The sequence below is a fragment of the Papio anubis genome, chromosome 18, assembly GCF_008728515.1.
Source record: "Papio anubis isolate 15944 chromosome 18, Panubis1.0, whole genome shotgun sequence".
Classification (NCBI taxonomy): domain Eukaryota; kingdom Metazoa; phylum Chordata; class Mammalia; order Primates; family Cercopithecidae; genus Papio; species Papio anubis.
Genome location: NC_044993.1, coordinates 48,025,816 through 48,042,971, shown reverse-complemented (window position 1 = coordinate 48,042,971; position 17,156 = coordinate 48,025,816). Strand labels below are relative to the sequence as shown.

At 47.3% G+C, this 17,156-nt stretch overlaps 2 protein-coding genes across 10 annotated transcripts in view; one reads left to right on the top strand and one right to left on the bottom strand.

Moving 5' to 3' along the window:
* Positions 1-15,854, bottom strand: part of GTF3C1 (general transcription factor IIIC subunit 1) — an 86,940-nt gene extending 71,086 nt beyond the window's left edge. For all 3 annotated transcript variants that reach the window (XR_002519192.2, XM_009196199.4, XM_003916708.5), the window contains exons 1-4: positions 15,596-15,854; positions 11,225-11,434; positions 4,126-4,302; positions 3,729-3,872 (exon numbers count right to left, since the gene is read on the bottom strand). Coding sequence is in view for 2 of the 3 variants with exons in the window: in XM_009196199.4 (XP_009194463.1) it covers positions 3,729-3,872; positions 4,126-4,302; positions 11,225-11,434; positions 15,596-15,816 (752 nt within the window). In the remaining variant the exon portion in view is untranslated. The remainder of the gene's footprint in view (positions 1-3,728; positions 3,873-4,125; positions 4,303-11,224; positions 11,435-15,595) is intronic.
* A 111-nt stretch (positions 15,855-15,965) lies between these two features.
* KIAA0556 (KIAA0556 ortholog) overlaps positions 15,966-17,156 on the top strand; it is a 234,488-nt gene continuing 233,297 nt past the window's right edge. For 5 of the 7 annotated variants that reach the window (XM_009196203.4, XM_009196202.4, XM_003916709.5 and 2 more), the window contains exon 1: positions 16,044-16,101. In XM_009196203.4, coding sequence (XP_009194467.2) covers positions 16,095-16,101 — 7 coding nt within the window. In that variant the 5' untranslated portion in view covers positions 16,044-16,094. Of the gene's footprint in view, positions 16,102-17,156 lie in introns of all 7 variants that reach the window. The other 2 variants (XM_009196201.4, XM_017953265.3) reach the window with 2 other exon arrangements.

Genomic DNA, 17,156 nt, shown 5'->3' with positions numbered 1-17,156 from the left:
ATCACTTGGTGAGGAAGGATGGGGGTTATTCTACAAAGTTAACAGACTTTATTGAAGTTCAGGCTGGAGACACAAACCTAGGTCTTCTTTCTCTAAATCCAGTCCTCTCCTTACTCACTGGGACGCCACTCTGATTCTGAGGCTCCGGTTCCTGCTCCTGACTACACTGGCGTGGCAGAGGCCACCTTCCATCTCACTTCTACTGTGAAGCGGATGTCATGATCAATGCTTCCAAGCTAACGGCCAGCAAAGGAAGCTATTTAAAAACACTGAGGGCCCTTGACTGTGTAAGTCTAGGGGGAGTTCAGGGAGGGGTGCAGGGAGAAATCTTGTAGCCAGTTCGGCTGGACAATAGCTTGGCTTGACTTATAGTCCTAGGGGGAGAGAGAGCACACGTATGGGATCCAGTGACTGTACCCACATCCCCATCTGTACTGCCTCTCAATGAATGAAAGAATAAATGGAGGAACAGATGGTTAATGCATATGAGCCACTCTGCATAGGAGGCACTGTGTCACAGCCATTTAATACAAGAGGCAATGGTGGTTCAAAGAGATCAAGTGACTGCCCAGGTGAGGGGCAAAGATGGAAATACAGATCTTGACTTGATCCAGTGTTCTCTCTCCTACGCCACAGCTGCCACCCTGTGTTCTTGGCAGAGCACAGGTTATACACAAGTGAAGGGTTTGGTGAGACAGTTACTTAATCAATAGATAGTATAACCCAATTAAAATGTGAATTCATAAAAGATGCTTCTCTCTAATACTGTACAGTTGGCTCTTGGATAACATGGGTTTGAACTGGTCGGGTCCGCTTATATGCAGTTTTTTTTTTCATATTTATTGAAAAAATATTAGAAAATATATATATATTAGAATTTTTGGAGATTTGTGACAGTTTGAGAAAACTCAGACAAACTGTATAACATTAGAAATATTGAAAAAATTAAGAAAAAGGTATGTCATTAATGTATAATGTATGTGGATACTAGTCTATTTTATCATTCATTACCATAAAATATACACAAATCTATTATAAAAAGCTAATCAAAACTTACGCAACCATTTACAGACCATACATGGTGCCATTTGCAGTGGAGGAAATGTAAACAAACATGAAGATGCGGGATGAAATCAAACCTGCATAAAATTAACTGTAATACAACAGTGTACTACTGTTAATAACTTCGTAGCCACCTCCTGTTACTATTGTGGCAAGCTTAAGTGTTGTGAGTATTGGCTTAAAAATGCCATGACAGGCCGGATGCGGTGGCTCATGCCTGTAATCCCAGCACTTTGGGAGGCTGAGGTGGGCAGATCATCTGAGGTCAGGAGTTCGAGACCAGCCTGACCAACATTGTGAAACCCTGTCTCTACTAAAATTAGCCAGGCGTGGTGGCACAAGCTTGTAGTACCAGCTACTTGGGAGGCTGAGGCAGTAGAATTGCTTGAACCCAGGAGGTGCAGGCTGCAATGAGCCGAGATCGTGCCACTGCACTCCAGCCTAGGCAACCGAGCAAGACTCTCTTAAAAAAATGTGATGCTCATCATCTCTGTGTGAGCAGTTCCTCTCTAGTAAACAGTAAAAAGTGATCTCTTCTGAGGTCAGGAGTTCGAGAGCAGCCTGACCAACATGGAGAAACCCTGTCTCTACTCAAAACACAAAATTAGCTGGGCGTGGTGGCGCATTGCTTGATCCCTGGAGGCAGAGGTTGTGGTGAGCAGAGATCACGCCATTGCACTCCAGCCTGGGCAACAAGAGCAAAACTCCGTCTCAAAAAAAAAAAAAGGTGATCTCTTGCAGTTCTCACGTATTTTTCCTTGTGTTTAGTGCAATACCATAAACCTTGACTGACACCATGGGACCCATACAAAGGGCCACTAGTGATGCTGGAAATGCTCCCAAGAAGCTCCCCAAAAGTCATGACACTTCAAGGAAAAGTTAAATTGCTTGACGTGTACTGTAGAGTGAGGTCTGCAGCTGCGGCTGCCCGCCATTTCAGACAATTTGTCTTGTTAATGGACAATGTAAACTTATGGTATCAATAAATACGGTACAGTATTGTAAATGTAGTTTCTAAATAACATTTTTTCTCTAGTTTACTTTATTGCAATAATACAAGAATGGTATAACACATGGAACAAAACGTGTTAATTAACTTTATATTATTGGTAAGGTTTCTGATCAACAGTAGACTATCAGTAGTTAAGTTTTTGGGGAGTCAAGAGTTATATGTAGCTGGGCACGGTGGCTCACGCCTGCAATCCCAGCACTTTGGGAGGCCAAGGTGGGTAGATCACTTGAGGTCAGGAGTTCGAGACCAGCCTGGCCAACATGGCAAAACCCCGTCTCTACTAAAAATACAAAAATTAGCCAGGTATGGTGGCAAGTGCCTGCAGTCCCAGCTACTCAGGAGGCTGAGGCAGGAGAATGGCTTGAATCCAGGAGGCGGACATTTGACAGAGATGCAGCAATGATGATTTTCACCCCTGGAGATCCCAGGTCAATAAAGAGTCTACACACATGCATCAAGCACTTTCTTTAGGCCAACCCATGTGCACTGTAAACTTTAACATTTACATGTAATCATTCCCCGCTCTTTTGGAGGATGCACCTCCCCTCCCCACTATCCCTCATTGCTGCCTACCTCCACCCCAGAGAGCTGCTGGCCAGGTACTAAGGGGCTCAGGGCTTCCTCAGCCAAGGGCTGCTCTTCCCAGGCCCTGCACCAGCTTGAACTTTTCTTATCCTGGCTTCTGCCCCTCCCATAAAAAAGGGCATGAGTTTGTGCAGTGTGGGCTGAGACCTCTGCAGAGTGCTGAAACTTTTCTGTCCCTCATTCCTATGCCAGGTAATTAGCCACCCCAATGGCAAGGATGAAGAAGTCAGAGATAACCTACTCACTCCCCCAGCCTCCCTGGTCCTCAGAAGGGAATGTGCACATTTAACTAGTTTGCTGTATCATCTGGACAATATCCCGCTAAAATAGCAATATCACACATTGTTATTGCTTAGCAGAACCTTGCCATCTCGTCCATATAGGTTATTATGGTTGAGTGCTGCAAAACATCCTATTTGAAACTGACATAATTCAACTACAATCCTGCCACCACAACAAATCAAATCTGACTCACTTTTATTTTTACATCTCCCCAAAATGTCACCAAAATGTTAATGGTTCCCATTGTTGGCTGTGAAGTTACAGATTTATTTTTCCTTCTTTTCTGTATAGTTTTCTGGTTCTCTAAACAACCAGGACTTATTTTCACACACACACACACACACACACACACACACAGATAACAAATATCATTTTTTAAAAAGCTATAGTGATATTCTAATTTGGCTTCTATTATTATTATTATTTTTTAAGACACAGGGTTTCGCCCTGTCACCCAGGCTGGAGTATAGCAGTGCAATCATGGCACACTGCAGGCTCAAATTCCTGTGCACAAGCGATCCTCCAACCTCAGCCTCCTGAGTAGTTGGGACTACAGGTGTGCACCACCACACCCAGCTAATTTTTTATTTTTATAAAGTTGTGGTCTTGGTATATTGCCCAGGCTGGTCTGGAACTCTTGGCCTCAAGCGGTTCTCCCACTGCAGTCTCCCAAAGTGCTATGATTACAGGTATGAGCCACCATACCCAGCTGCCCCTACGATTTTTAAAGCATACTACACATGGCTGCAACTAAGAAACCTAACATTTTGATCACTACAAACCATACCTGTCCACATGAAACCGGTTCAGTAGGAGGAGGATTGAGTGTTGCTGGGCTCCAGTGGGTAATCGAATCACATGGGACTGCATTGTAATCAGCCCGTTTTTGTTCAAAATTTTTCTGTGATAGTGCAGCTTCCCAGCATCAACCCTGGAGGAGAAGAAGAGCCATGTCATTTGCTTTGCTGGTAGCTTTATCAACGTATAGAATCTCTCATTTGGACATAAAACACCAGAGACACAAACCTCCTGTCCAGCCAACCTAAGAAAACAGTCACTGTGCAACCATGGCCTTGAAACAAAAAGCCATGCCTCGGGGAAGATACCGCAGCAGGCCCCTGCGTTTGGGGTTCAGGTTGCAATGATGTATAATTTAAAGCAGAGAAGCAAATCCTCCCACTTACTTGAAAGCAGTGGTATGAAGGTCTCGCTGGAGCTCCCCTTGCCACCTGGACCGGCCTAGCCGTTCCAGGATGCAGTAGGAGAAGTCGGGCAGCTTCAGGTCCGGATCCCCTTCCTGGCCTATCAAGGCCCTGTACCGCATGGCCTGGGAGGCAACGATGATCAGTTTCTTCCCCCACCTGCAAATCAGAAACAATCGCATGAAGAAATGTTTAACTGATTTTAGGTAAACAGAGATATGAAAAAGAAATGTATAGAATCCTTACTTTCTGCTTCTTCCTAGGAGTTCACAAGATCCCAAAATTAAGCTAAGCAAGTTTTCAGTCTTAGAAGTGTAGTGTGCTAAAAAAGACAAAAAGGAGTATAGTGTGCTGAAGGAACACGGCCAATCTTATTTCCTTGCTGAAAGTCCTTCAGGGCTTGCCAAAGTGCTCAGGCCAAATCCAGCTCCTCCTCCTGGTCCTCCTGGAAAGCTCTCCAAGGCCCAGCCCTCCCTGCCTTGCTCATCTCATCCTCCACGGCTCTGCCCCTCACTCACAGGAGGCTTCCTATTCCTAAGACAAGCCTCAGGGGTGCTGCCCTTGCTGTTTCCTCGGCCTAGCTGCTTCTCCTCCAGGTCTTCAGGTGACTGATTTCTTCTTATCATTCAGGTCACAGCTCAGTTGTCAATTCCTCAGCCTTTCCAGAAAATGCCAACTAGAGTTCCAGCCCCACCCCCACAATTTCCATATTCTTCATAGCACTTAGCGCTCTCAGAAATGACTATATATATATATATTTTTTTTTTTGTGCCAAGTTTCTTATCAGTTTCCCTCATTCAAATATAAGAGCAGGCACATTGTCAACCTGTTCAGCAGGACATCCGTAGTGCCTAGAATAATGAATTTGGGTGATAACAGGGGCTCTGTGTGTATTTGTTTTTTTTTTTTTTTTTTTTTTTTTTGTGTGTGTGTGTGTGTGTGTATTTGTTAAGTAAATGAACTAGGCTAGTGAGCTGGACTGATAAAATAATCTTCAGAGTCAAAAGCCCTGAACGGTGCAATCAGTGGACCTGCAGTCTCATTTTGACTTCACTGTTGAAGGCCAGACCTTGCACAAATCATTCGTTCCTTCTACCAAATTGACATGTGAGAAAGAATGCACCAAGAGGCCAAAACCACTTTCGAGCAAGGCATGTGAGGACAGCCCAAGTGAGAAGACTCATTTCTATGCTGACATCTAACAGTCCTTACTGTGCATTCCCCATCACTGATGATGGAGACTCCACCACAGTGCCTAGCCTGCTCAATCTAACATCTTGAGCAAATTAACCTGTTCCATTCACCCATTCTCAGAGTCCAAGCCCTGGCCCTGCAGCTGGGAGATCCCACAAGGATGTGCTGCTGGGGAACCCATCCCTCATTCGCTCCTTGGCATCAAGTTACTCAACTGGAGAAGACTCAAGTTTGAATGTGTCCTCCGAAAGTTCATGTGTTAGAAACTTAATTTCCATTGTAACAGTAGTAAGAGGAAGAACCTTTAAGAGGTGATTAGGCCATGAGAGTTCTGCTCTGCCCTCATGAATACATTAATGCATTTATCGTGGGAGTGGGTTAGTTATCTCAGGAGTGGGACGTCCTTGCCAGATGCTGGTGCCATGCTCTTGGACTTTACAGCCCCTTGAACCATGAACCAAACAGACTACTGTTCTTTATAAATTAACCAGTTTGTGGTATTCTGCTATATCAGCAGGAAATGGCCTAAGGTAGAGGATCCCCCTTTCCCAGATGAAGGAGTCACCAAGGGTCCACGTAGAAAAGCTCACAGGCTACCAATCCCATTTATTGGGAGCCAACATCCACTCTTTTCAGCCCCAGGATTTACAGATGCCTGGTCACGAGGTCCTTCTGCAGCACCCCCCACTCAGTAACTCAGTCTGACAGTTTTCCTTCCTTCTTCCCCACACCAGATGACTTTACTTCTACAACTAAGTAGGTACAAAGGAAAAAAGAGGCTGTTTTAACTTAACTGCATCTTTCTTCACATTGTTTGAGACCTGAAATCAGTATTTTGCCTAAGTCACAGAAGCCCATATAGTCCATCTTCAAAAAGAATGTTAGGTTGTGAATATACATGACAGAGAGTTCACTTTATGTATCTGAATTTCACGAACTTAGGACCTATGCTCTTTTGTTCTCAAAATAGGCTCATTAAGTTAAATTGTAAGAGGTCAGTTGGGGGAAAAAAGTTTAAAAACAGGGGCACTGGTTTGCTGCTTTTAAAACATCATTACTCTGACTAGTTTACTGTCCTTCACTGTCATGATCCCTGTGTTTCTGTTAATTATTGCCAATTAGCTGATTCGATGACTCCTGCTAGCTTTAATTTGCTGACTATGGTCATCTTACAGGTTATCAAATGCCAATGAAGTACCATGCAAAGTCCACCAGTATACCAAGACAAATAAAAATAGTTTCTACCTTCAAGGAGCTCACAGGCTACTGAAGAAGAAAAAAACGTAAAATGAACAATTCTAGTATGAGGCCATAACTTCTCTGACAGAAAGAGGCTCTAGTTGTCGATGGCATAGATGAGGAGCCCTAATTCAAATATGCGTGTATATACAAGAGTGTGTGCACAGGGATTAGGGAAAACCTCTCAAGGAGATGACTTTTTTTTTTTTTTGAGACACAGTTTCCTCTGTCGCCCAGGCTGGAGTGCAGTGGCGCTATCTCGGCTCGCCGCAACCTCTGCCTCCAGAGCTCAAGTGATTCTCCTGCCTCAGCCTCCTTAGTAGCTGGGATTATAGGCACTTGCCTATATGGGGTTTTGCCATGTTGGCCAGGCTGGTCTCGAACTCCTGGCCTCAAGTGATCCACCCCCTTCAGCCTCCCAAAGTGCTGGGATTACAGGTGTGAGCCAGCGCACCAGGCAAGGAGGTGACTCTTGTATTAGCAGTGAGCTGGGTGGATGAGAGAGAGAAGAGGAAGGACACAGAAGCTGCATGGCTATAGAGGCACGAAGCAGCACACCTGCTCCAGGAGGTAAGAGGTGCAGCATGGCTACAAAGTCTGGAGTGTGATACCCAGCAAAAAGCAGAAGGAAAGCTCGAGAGGCCAGCAGCGTCTACATCCCCAATGGCCCTCTGATGCCGTGCTGGGGAGTTCAGATTCTATAACATGGGTCAGGGGTTACAACTTCAAACGTGTATTTCTAGAAGCCGGCTTTGTGCCGGCATATTATAGAACTAAGAGACAGAGCAGTGAACAAGAAGGATGGAGTCCCTGCCTTCGAGCAATGTATAGTCTAGTGAGGAAATAGTGACATAAACAAACACTTAAAAACCATTTTTGGTGCCATAAAGAGTACTATGATGCTGTCTGGGCAATGGGGGACACTTCCAGAGGAGTCAGGTTGAAGCCTGAATGATGTGGCGATGTGAAGATTTGTGGGCAGAATATTCTGGGCAGAAGGAACAGCACAAGGATTGCCTTGAGACAGAAAGAGTCCAGCATGTTGAGGCTGAAGTGCAGTGCAGAGTGAAGAAACTGAGGTTGGAGAATTGTGTGGGCAGGGGCACAATCACATAGAGCCTGTTGGGACCTGATCAGGAGGGCAGGGAACACACACGAACACAACACGAACACAACATCATGGTGTATGGAACCAGGCGGTACACGGCCAGCTGAGGGGAACTCTGGCCTATAACCCCCTGTAAAAAATTGGTCTCAGTGCAGCTAGACCTTGTGATTTTTCAAGAAAAGCTAGAAATCCAGGTTTTTAAATATTAGCAATGAAATGAAATTAAAAACCGAACAGAATACCATGCTGGGCACACAAAGCTCATCTGTGGGCAGATTTGGTCAGTTTGAAACCTCTGCCTAGCGTGGTCAGGGTACATCCCATCACACTGGGGCCTAGGAGAGTCCCACGTTTATGGCTTGTACAGCCACATGCATGGGAGTACATCTGACCAGAATAAAGAATGAGAAAAGGCAGTGCTATGGTTTGGATGAGGCTTGTCCATATCAAAACTCATGTTGAAGTATAACTACCAAGAAGTCGGGCGCTGTGGCTCACACCTGTAATCCCAGCACTTCGGGAGGCCAAGGTGGGCGGATCACCTGAGGCCAGGAGTTCAAGACCAGTCTGGCCAACACGGTGAAACCCCGTCTCTACTAAAAATACAAAAATTAGCTGGGCATGGTGGCAGGTGCCTATAAACCCAGCTACTTAGGAGGCTGAGGCAGGAGAATCGCTTTAACCTGGGAGGCGGAAGTTGCAGTGAGCCGAGATCACGCCATTGGACTCCAGCCTGGGCGACAAGAGCAAAACTCCATCTCAAGAAGGGAAAAAAAAAAGTTTAATCACCAGCACAGCAGCACTGGGAGGTGAGGCCTAGTAGAAGGTGTTTGGATCATTGGGGTGGATCACTCATAAACAGATTAATGCCACCTGGAGAAGAGAATGAGTTCTTCTCTTGGGAATGGATTAGCTCCAGTGAGAGTGGGTTGATGTAAAGCAAGGATGCCCTCTGGGTTTTGCCCCTCTGCACATGTTCACTGTCCCTTGGACCTTCCACCATGTTATGAGGCAGCACGAAAGTCTTGCCAGAAGCCAGTGCCATGCCCTTGAGCATCCCAGCCTGCAGCATTGTGAGCTAAACAAGCCTCTTTTCTTTGTAAATTATCCAGCCTCATCTTCTAGCAACACACAACACACTAAGACGGGAAGATAAGGCAGGTTTGGGGTGAAGGAGAGTGATGATCACACTGAGTATGCACAGCAGGTTATTGGAATAACACATATGCTGCTTGGGAGAGGTCTGGGACTAGACAGAGAACCTTTAGAAGCAGTCAATGTGGTTTTTTGTTGTTGTTGTTGTTTTTAAAGAGATAGGGTCAGCCAGGCGTGGTGGCTCACGCCTGTAATCCCAGCACTTTGGGAGGCCAAGGCGGGTAGATCACCTGAGGTCAGGTGTTCGAGACCAGCCTAGCCAAGATGGTGAAACCATGTCTCCACTAAATACACAAAAATAAGCCGGGCGTGGTAGCATGCACCTGTAATCCCAGCTACTCGAGAGACTGAGGCAGGAGAATCACTTGAACCTGAGAGGTGGAGGTTGCAGTAAGCCGAGATCGTGCCATTGCACTCTAGCCTAGGTGACAGAGTAAGACTCTGTCTCAAAAAGAAAGAAAGAAATAAAGATAGGGTCACGCTCCATTGTCCAGGCTGGAGTGTGGTAGTGCAATCATAACTCACTGAAGCCTCAAACTCCTGGGCTCAAGCAATCCCCCCATCTCAGTCTCCCAAGTAGCTGGGACTACAGAGTGTGCCACCATGCCCAGCTAGTTTTTTGTTTTTTAATTTTTTGTAGCAATGGGGTCTTGCTATATTGCCCAGGCTAGTCTTTAACTCCTAGCCTCAAAAAATTCTCCTGCCTTGGCCTCCCAAAGTGCTTGTATTACTGCTCAGCCCACCAGCCAACAGTTAAGTGGTGGAAGTAGGTGAATCCACAAATAAGCTGGTGAGGAATGGCAAGGAAAGTAGAAAAACAAATTAAGGCAGGAAGACACTGGCACAAAAGCTTTGAGTCCTTAATAGTGTAGCAGGGTCAAGGACATTAGGGGCCTAACAGTGTTCATGGCTTATTAACTGGGATCTTAGAGGATAAAATCGTGAAGTGATAGTCAGGAATCAGGACTGCAGTGGGCAAAGGAGTGAAGGGGAGGTGAAGAGGGAGAAACAGTGAATGGGGCTGATTCATCAAAGAAGCATGGCTGCAGAGTCAAAGAGACAACCAGTTACAAGGGCGTTGAGGTCAAGAGAAGGTTATTCTGTGAGATGGGTAAACTGTTCATGTGCTGAAGGGAAAATTTCAGTAGAAATCAAGGACAGACGGGGCAGTGGCTCACACTTGTAATCCCAGCAATTTAGGAGGCTGGGGTGGGAGGATTGCTTGAGCCCCGAAGTTTGAGATCAGCCTGAGCAACACGGCAAGACCCCATCTCTACAAAAAATAAAACTTAGCTGGTTGTGGTGGTATGCGCCTGTGGTCCTAACTACTCAGTGGGGAGGTGGGAAGATCACCTGATCCCAGGAGGGCAACGCTGCAATAAGCTGTGATCACATCACTGCACTCCAGCCTGGGCAACAGAGTGAGATTCTGTCTCAAAAAAAAAAAAAAAAAAAAGAAAAGAAATAGAAAAAAGAAAATCAAGGAGAAAGATGAGCTAACTGAGAGGTGGGAAAGAGAGGGGTAAAGGGAGCTGGGCTAGGGAGAGAAGGAGGAAGGGAAGCATCCAGATCACAGCCTTAGACAGGGCCACCATTTCTCACCTCCTCCAAGATGAGAGTAGACAGGGAAGAAATGTGGAAAAGTCTGCAAGTCAAGGAAGAACTTGGAAGTTAGCAGAGTTCACATTGCCTTGTGAAGTAAGAAGGAAGGCAGCAATGGGGTTAGGTGCTTGAAAAATGATCATCTGGATTAGACACTCTGGGGAATTGGGATACTGACTGAGGATGCACAAGAGAACGGCTGGGCGGCACAGGGCCCAGCTAGGAAGAGAGAAAGGGCACCATTCAAGTGTTCGAGGACTGTGAGCACAAAGGAAAGAGAAAGGCAGGACCCCTGACCCCAGTGAAGAAGGCAAGTGAAGGCCAAGAACTGGCTTAGGGCAGGGCTAGTGAACTCTGACAGACTCCAAGGTTGTAGGCCAGATCCAAGTGCTCTGACTACACATTCAAAGCACTCAGATTACTAGAAATTTCTTTTTTTCCTTTTTTTTTTTTTTTTTGTAGACAGGGTCTGACTCTGTTGCCTAGGCTGAAGTGCAGTGGCATGACCTCGGCTCACTGCAGCCTGCCTCCGCCTCCTGGGTTCAAGCGATTCTCATGCCTCAGCCACTACAGTAGTTGGGATTATAGGCATGTGCTACCACACCCAGCTAATTTTTGTATTTTTAATAGAAACAGCGTTTTGCCATGTTGGCCAGGCTGCTCTTGAACTCTTAGCCTCAAGTGATCCACCTGCCTCGGCCTCTTAAAGTGCTGGAATTACAGGCGTGAGCCATGGCACCCCAGCCAGATTCCCAGGAATTTCTGATGGTGCAAAATAGTTACCTGTCAAAGGCTTCTACCATCGTACAGCGAGGCTGCAAGGACTTGGTTCTGATGTCATTGGTAATGTTTTTCCTCTCCTTAAAGTAGCGGCATGAGCCCTGGATGCCATCCTTATTCTCTAAGATCATATGAATGGGGTAGACGTCCTCCAAGGCCACCGGGTCCCTCCTAGACTCCAAAATTCCAGTTTCCAAATCAATTTCTTCATACCTAAGGAGAAAAGCACAAATATCAAAGCACAATTCAGCTTCAGAAATAATACGTGCTTGGCTGTGTTCTTTTGACAACCTCCAGCAGAGATCAGAGAGAAGTGAGATCACTCAGTTTTCCTGCCTTATAAATGCAGATAATCTTGACAAGCAGGTTCCTGCCTTTCTATCCCACAGAACGCAGACCTTTCCAGGACTCCCCAGACTATTCCAGAAGCTGGGTGCTGGGACCTAAACCTCCTTACTGGCCAAGTTATGGGCTTTTGTTTCCTTCCAAATCTAGTGCTCAGTCTCCAAACCACCAAATTGGATGAAATTATTTAAGGCTTTCCTCCTCTTTTTTGAGATGGAGCTTTGTTCCTGTTGCCCAGGCTAGAGTCCAATGGCGTGATCTCAGCGCACTGCAACCTCCACCTCCCGGGTTCAAGTGATTCTCCGGTCTCAGCCTCCCAAGAAGCTGGGATTACAGTAGTACGCCACCATGCCCGGCTAATTCTGTATTTTTGGTAGAGATGAGGTTTCACCACGTTGGTCAGGCTGGTCTCGAGCTCCTGACTTCAGGTGATCTGCCCGCCTTAGCTTCCCAAAGTGCTGGGATTACAGGTGGGAGCCACCACAAGCGGCCAAAGCTTTCCTCCCTTTAAGATCTCATCTTTCCATCTCTCTTTAGTTATCTCTCTAATATCCTAATCCATTTTCATGGTTTGTATTACTGTCTGCATGTCAACAAGTCTCACTTTTGAATCCTCAGTCCTTTTTCTCCAAATACAGATCCAATGTCTTCGATTGTCTATTAAACACCTCCTATTCCAAATATGATTGCCTCTCTCCAGCTCCAATTAAGTCCCTTCTTTCCCCTCTTGCCACCGCTTTCTCCTAGGTGCCTCTTACAACACCATGGGGCCGTTTTTCATTTGTGCTTCTTTCATGCAGTTAGCTAAGCTTGTCAAGTTTTCTTTAAAAAAAAAAAAAAAAATACATACATACATATATATATAATTTTTTTGTCCTCACTATGTTGCCCAGATTGGTCTTCAACTACCGGGCTCAAGTAATCTGCCCACCTCAGCCTCACAAAGTGCTGGGATTCCAGGTGTGAGCCACCTTGCCTGGCTGCTTGTCAAGTTTTTTCTTTTGAAATCTCACTCACATCCTATATTAGTCTAATTGCAGCTAAATCCCATGTACATGTTTCAGCCCTTTCCTTCCTTGTCCCCTCCGTGTTCTCTGTACTATTTAACCCTCTATTCTCTTTTTTTAGAGACTGAGTTTTGATCTCGTCGCCCAGGCTGGAGTGCAGTGGCACAATCTCGGCTCACTGCAACCTCCGCCTCCTGGGTTTAAGCGATTCTTCTGCCTCAGCCTCCCTAGTAGCTGGGATTACAGGCGCCTGCCACCACGCCCAGCTAATTTTTGTATTTTTGTATTTTTAGTAGAGAGGCACCACACCCAGCCCAACCCTCGTTCTTAAATTATCCTGTCTTCTCCCAAACTTCCAGAACAACACTCTGACCTGACCTCTGCCTCTCCAGCCACACCGCCTCAATCTTCTTTTGAAAGTCCCTCACCCTCCATCCAGCCTTGAAATGTAGGTGCACTGCAGGGCTATGTCTCAAGACCTCCAACCACACGACACTCTCTCTTAGGGCTGATCTTGGCCAGCCACTTTAATTACCAGCTGCACAGAATGACTCACAGATGCCTACCTCAGTCCCTCCCTCTGGCCTGCTTTCACTCCCACGAAGCCAGATGTTTACTAATTAAGACTCTTCACTTGGACAACTCAAAAGAACCTAAAGCTCAATGTGTCACATGTCCCTTCAGCAAAGTCCCCACCTCCCCCAGACTCAACCCCCACACTGTTCTTTCATGTTCCCAGCCTCAGAAATGAGAATCAGGGTTTGCTCAGTTGCCCAAACAGCAGCCACCAGAGGGCATCACCCTTGATTCCTACCTTCCTTACACTTCACATCCAATCAGTCTCCAAAGCCTCTTGATTCTCTGGCCTGCTATGTCTTGACTGCCTGTGCTCTTCATCCCCACACCCACCATGGTAAGCCAGACCATGACTAGATAACTAAAAATCTCTCAACTTCACTCTTTGGTCCTAGTCTGACCCCCTCTTCAGTGACTTCTCACTATCCTTTTGATAAAGGATAAACTTTTTTTTTTTTTGAGATGGATTCTCCCTCTGTCACCCAGACTGGAGTGCGGTGGCACAATCTTGGCTCACTGCAGCCTCAGCCTAGCTGGGATTACAGGCGCCCACCACCACGCCCGGCTAATTTTTTGTATTTTTAGTAGACACAGGGTTTCACCATGTTAGTCGGACTGGTCTTGAACTCCTGACCTCAAGTGATCCGCCCACCTCTGTCTCTCAAAGTGCTGGGATTACAAGCTGATAAACTCTTTAAGTAGGTTAAAAGACTTGATTCCAGTCCAATTTGGCTAAGGGCAGAGTACATTCTGAACTCAGACCTTCCTCAAAGTCTGGGTTCTTCCCTTGCTAGTTGACCTTTAGCATGCCATTTGACCCCTCAGGGCCTCGATTTTCTCTTCAGGAAAATGGGGAGAATATTACCCATCTCCTAAGGTTGCTGTAAACATTACATAACATGTTGTGTTAAGGATCTTAGCACAGTCCTAGCTATTCCTCATTCCCTACCTCCAATTCCACACTGCAGCCACTTACTTCACATTTGTTGTTCTCTGTCCAACAGTCCTCTTTGCCAACTGGCTGTTTTGTCTTGGACATTATTTTATTTTATTTTGGAGACAGAGTCTCACTCTGTCACCCAGGCTGGAGTACAATGGCGCAATCTCAGCTCACTGCAACCTCTGCCTCCCAGGTCCAAGTGATTCTTCTGCCCCAGCCTCCTGAGTAGCCAGGATTACAGCCATGCGCCACCATGCCAGGCTAATTTTTGTATTTTTAGTAGAGATGGGGTTTCACCATGTTGGTCAGGCGGGTCTTGAACTCCTGACCTTGTGATCCGCCCACCTCAGCCTCCCAAAGTACTGGGATTACAGGCATGAGCCCCGCCCATCTTGGACATTATTACCTCTTGGAACCTCCCCTGACCCTCACAATATGGCTTAAGAGTACAGCCGCTGGAAACAGCCTGGGTTCAAATCAATTCTTAGTCACTTATTGCCCCCAGAACCTTTGACAGATTATGTAACCCCTCTCTGTGACTCAGTTTCTTCCTCTGTAAAATGAGGAAGATAACAGCACTCACCTCATAGGTGACTATCAAGTGGATTTAATCTCCTGTTTAAAGGAGTTTAATCAAGTGAGGATCAAGTGAGTTTAAGCTCCTAAGCTTCTAGAACAGGTTCTTAGAACAGCACTGTGGCCGGGCGCGGTGGCTCAGGCCTGTAATCACAGCACTTTGGGTGGCCAAGGCGGGCGGCTAGTCTGAGATCAGGAGTTCGCGACCAGCCTGGCCAACATGGTGAAACTCCATCTCTACTAAAAATGCAAAAATTAGCCGGGCGTGGTGGAACACGCTGTAATCCCAGTTAGGAGGCTGAGGCACAAGAATCGCTTGAACCTGGGAGGCGGAGGGAGGTTGCAGTGAGCCGAGATCGCGCCACTGCACTCCAGCCCGGGCCACAGAATGAGACTCTATCTCAAATAAGAAAAAAAAAAAAAAAAAAAAGAACAGCACCTCACCCATAAAGTCCCTGATAAATGTCAGCTTTTAGCATTATCGCTAATTGTGCTGATATGCAGATCTCGAGTTGCCCCAGGCTCTCTATCTGCACTTAATGAATACTCCATGAGCGTCCGTTGATCTCCAGAGTCTCCAGTCTGGCTCTAAAGTGTCTTCCTACTCTAATCCTACCCTCCAATATCAAGGAAGCATTCTTTTAAGCCTGAAGAATATCCCCAATCCTGTTCGCCATTACACCAAAACACACACAGGGACAAAACGGTACATCACTAGATTCTCCCCCTCCCCGCGCCAACTCCATCAGACTCCAGGGCCCTGCCAGGCCTGAGGGACCCCAAATTAGCCTAACCGCCGCGCCCCAACTCAATCATCAGGCCTACGGTACTTACACGGCCCCACTCCATTCTCCCGCCCAGCCCCCAGCTCCATCAGCCCCCGGGCCCTACGCCCGCCCGCCCGCCCGCCAGGCCAGGCCGCCCGCTGACCGGTCCTGGAGCTGTAGGTCGGGTCGCTCCCGAGGCTCCTCATAAAAGCTGATGCCCGGGTGCGTGGCGAGGGCGCGCCAGAGAAACTCCTGCGTGCAGGGCTCCAGAGGCAGCGGGAAGGGCGGCACTCGCGTCTCCAGACGGCTCCATAGCGCTGGCAGACACAGGCCATCGAGCCCCTCCAGAGCCACTTCGTCCAACAACGACTCCAACGCGTCCATTGCTACTTCAGTCGGCGGCGCCCGGGGCGCATGCGCAACGCACCTCCAAGGCCCTTGGTCCAGCGCGCCTGCGCACAACGATCCAGGGGGCCCGGGGTGGGTCAGACGGGGGTTCGGAGGAGGAGTTCCAGTGCGCCGGCATGACGTCACTCCCCGGGGGCGGGCTCAGTAATTGGAGCTCTACCGTCATTGGTCCGGGGCCCTGCAGTAACCAGGGGAACTGCAAACAGTGTAGAGGCCGCTTCCGGTTCGAGCACCCGGAACCGCCGCCTCTGGGGATGGACGGTGAGTGTCCGCGGGCCCCTCCGGGAGGTCGGGCTGTTATTCTCCCATCCCTCCCGAGCGCGCCTTGGGCAGAATCCTAGGCTATAAACCCCTGGACCACCACTTCCTGACCCAAGGGGGTCTCCGAAATGAGGGATAGGGAGGCTTAGTGGTCCGGAGCGCGGAGGAGAGGCTGGGGGAGTGGTCAGTGCTGTGACCATTCTGCCCGGCTGTGGTCGTGAAGGAAACCGGTACTGGCCAGAAGCTCAGTGAAGAGATGTAGGGTGGGGAAGGAGAAGTAGAGGTCTGAGGAGGGTCTTGTGAATGTTGGGATGTGGCTGTGGGATTTGGGAGTTGATATGAAGGTAAGCTTGATTGTGGGAGTGCAATCGTCAGGTGCTGGGAAAGGGAATTGGTATGGGGTGTGAAGGGCGTTTAGGAAAAATCCCTTTCTGTGCCTTGGCGTTAATAATAATAGCCCCCTTTAACAAAGTGCTGTCCAGTACCAAGAACTCTGTAAGTACTCTTGGGCAACACCTCGCTAAGCTTCATACCAGCCTTTTGAGGTCAGCATTGTTCCATTTTACAAATGATGAAACTGAGGCTCAGAGGTGTTAAGGAACTTGCCCAAAGTCAAACAGCCAGCATGTAGCAGAGTGGGTGAGAAACCCAGACACTCTGTCTCTGGAGCTGAATTATAGAGTTTGAGATTTGGACCGGTTTTGAGGGGCCTCTTATTCCAGAGGTTGTAAATGCAGGTGTCTGCAGAGGAGAGTCTAGCGAGCTGGACTGAGACCGTAACTGAAAATCAATTTCTCACCTGAAAGGAAAGCTGCTCACCAAGCACCAGCTGATTGTCCTCATGGGGTACTTCTCAGAAACAGGGATGGCCAATCAGTCTGAAGGCCAGAGACAGCTTATGGGTCCCTACTTAGGGATCCCTGGTTAGAGTCATGGTATTGATAATTGAAAGCAAATGGAAAATAGGCTATTCTGATATCTCACTTTGCAGATGGGAAGACCAAAGTCTGGAGAGACTGGTAGGGTCTGGGCTAGAATCCAGATCATTTCTCTAA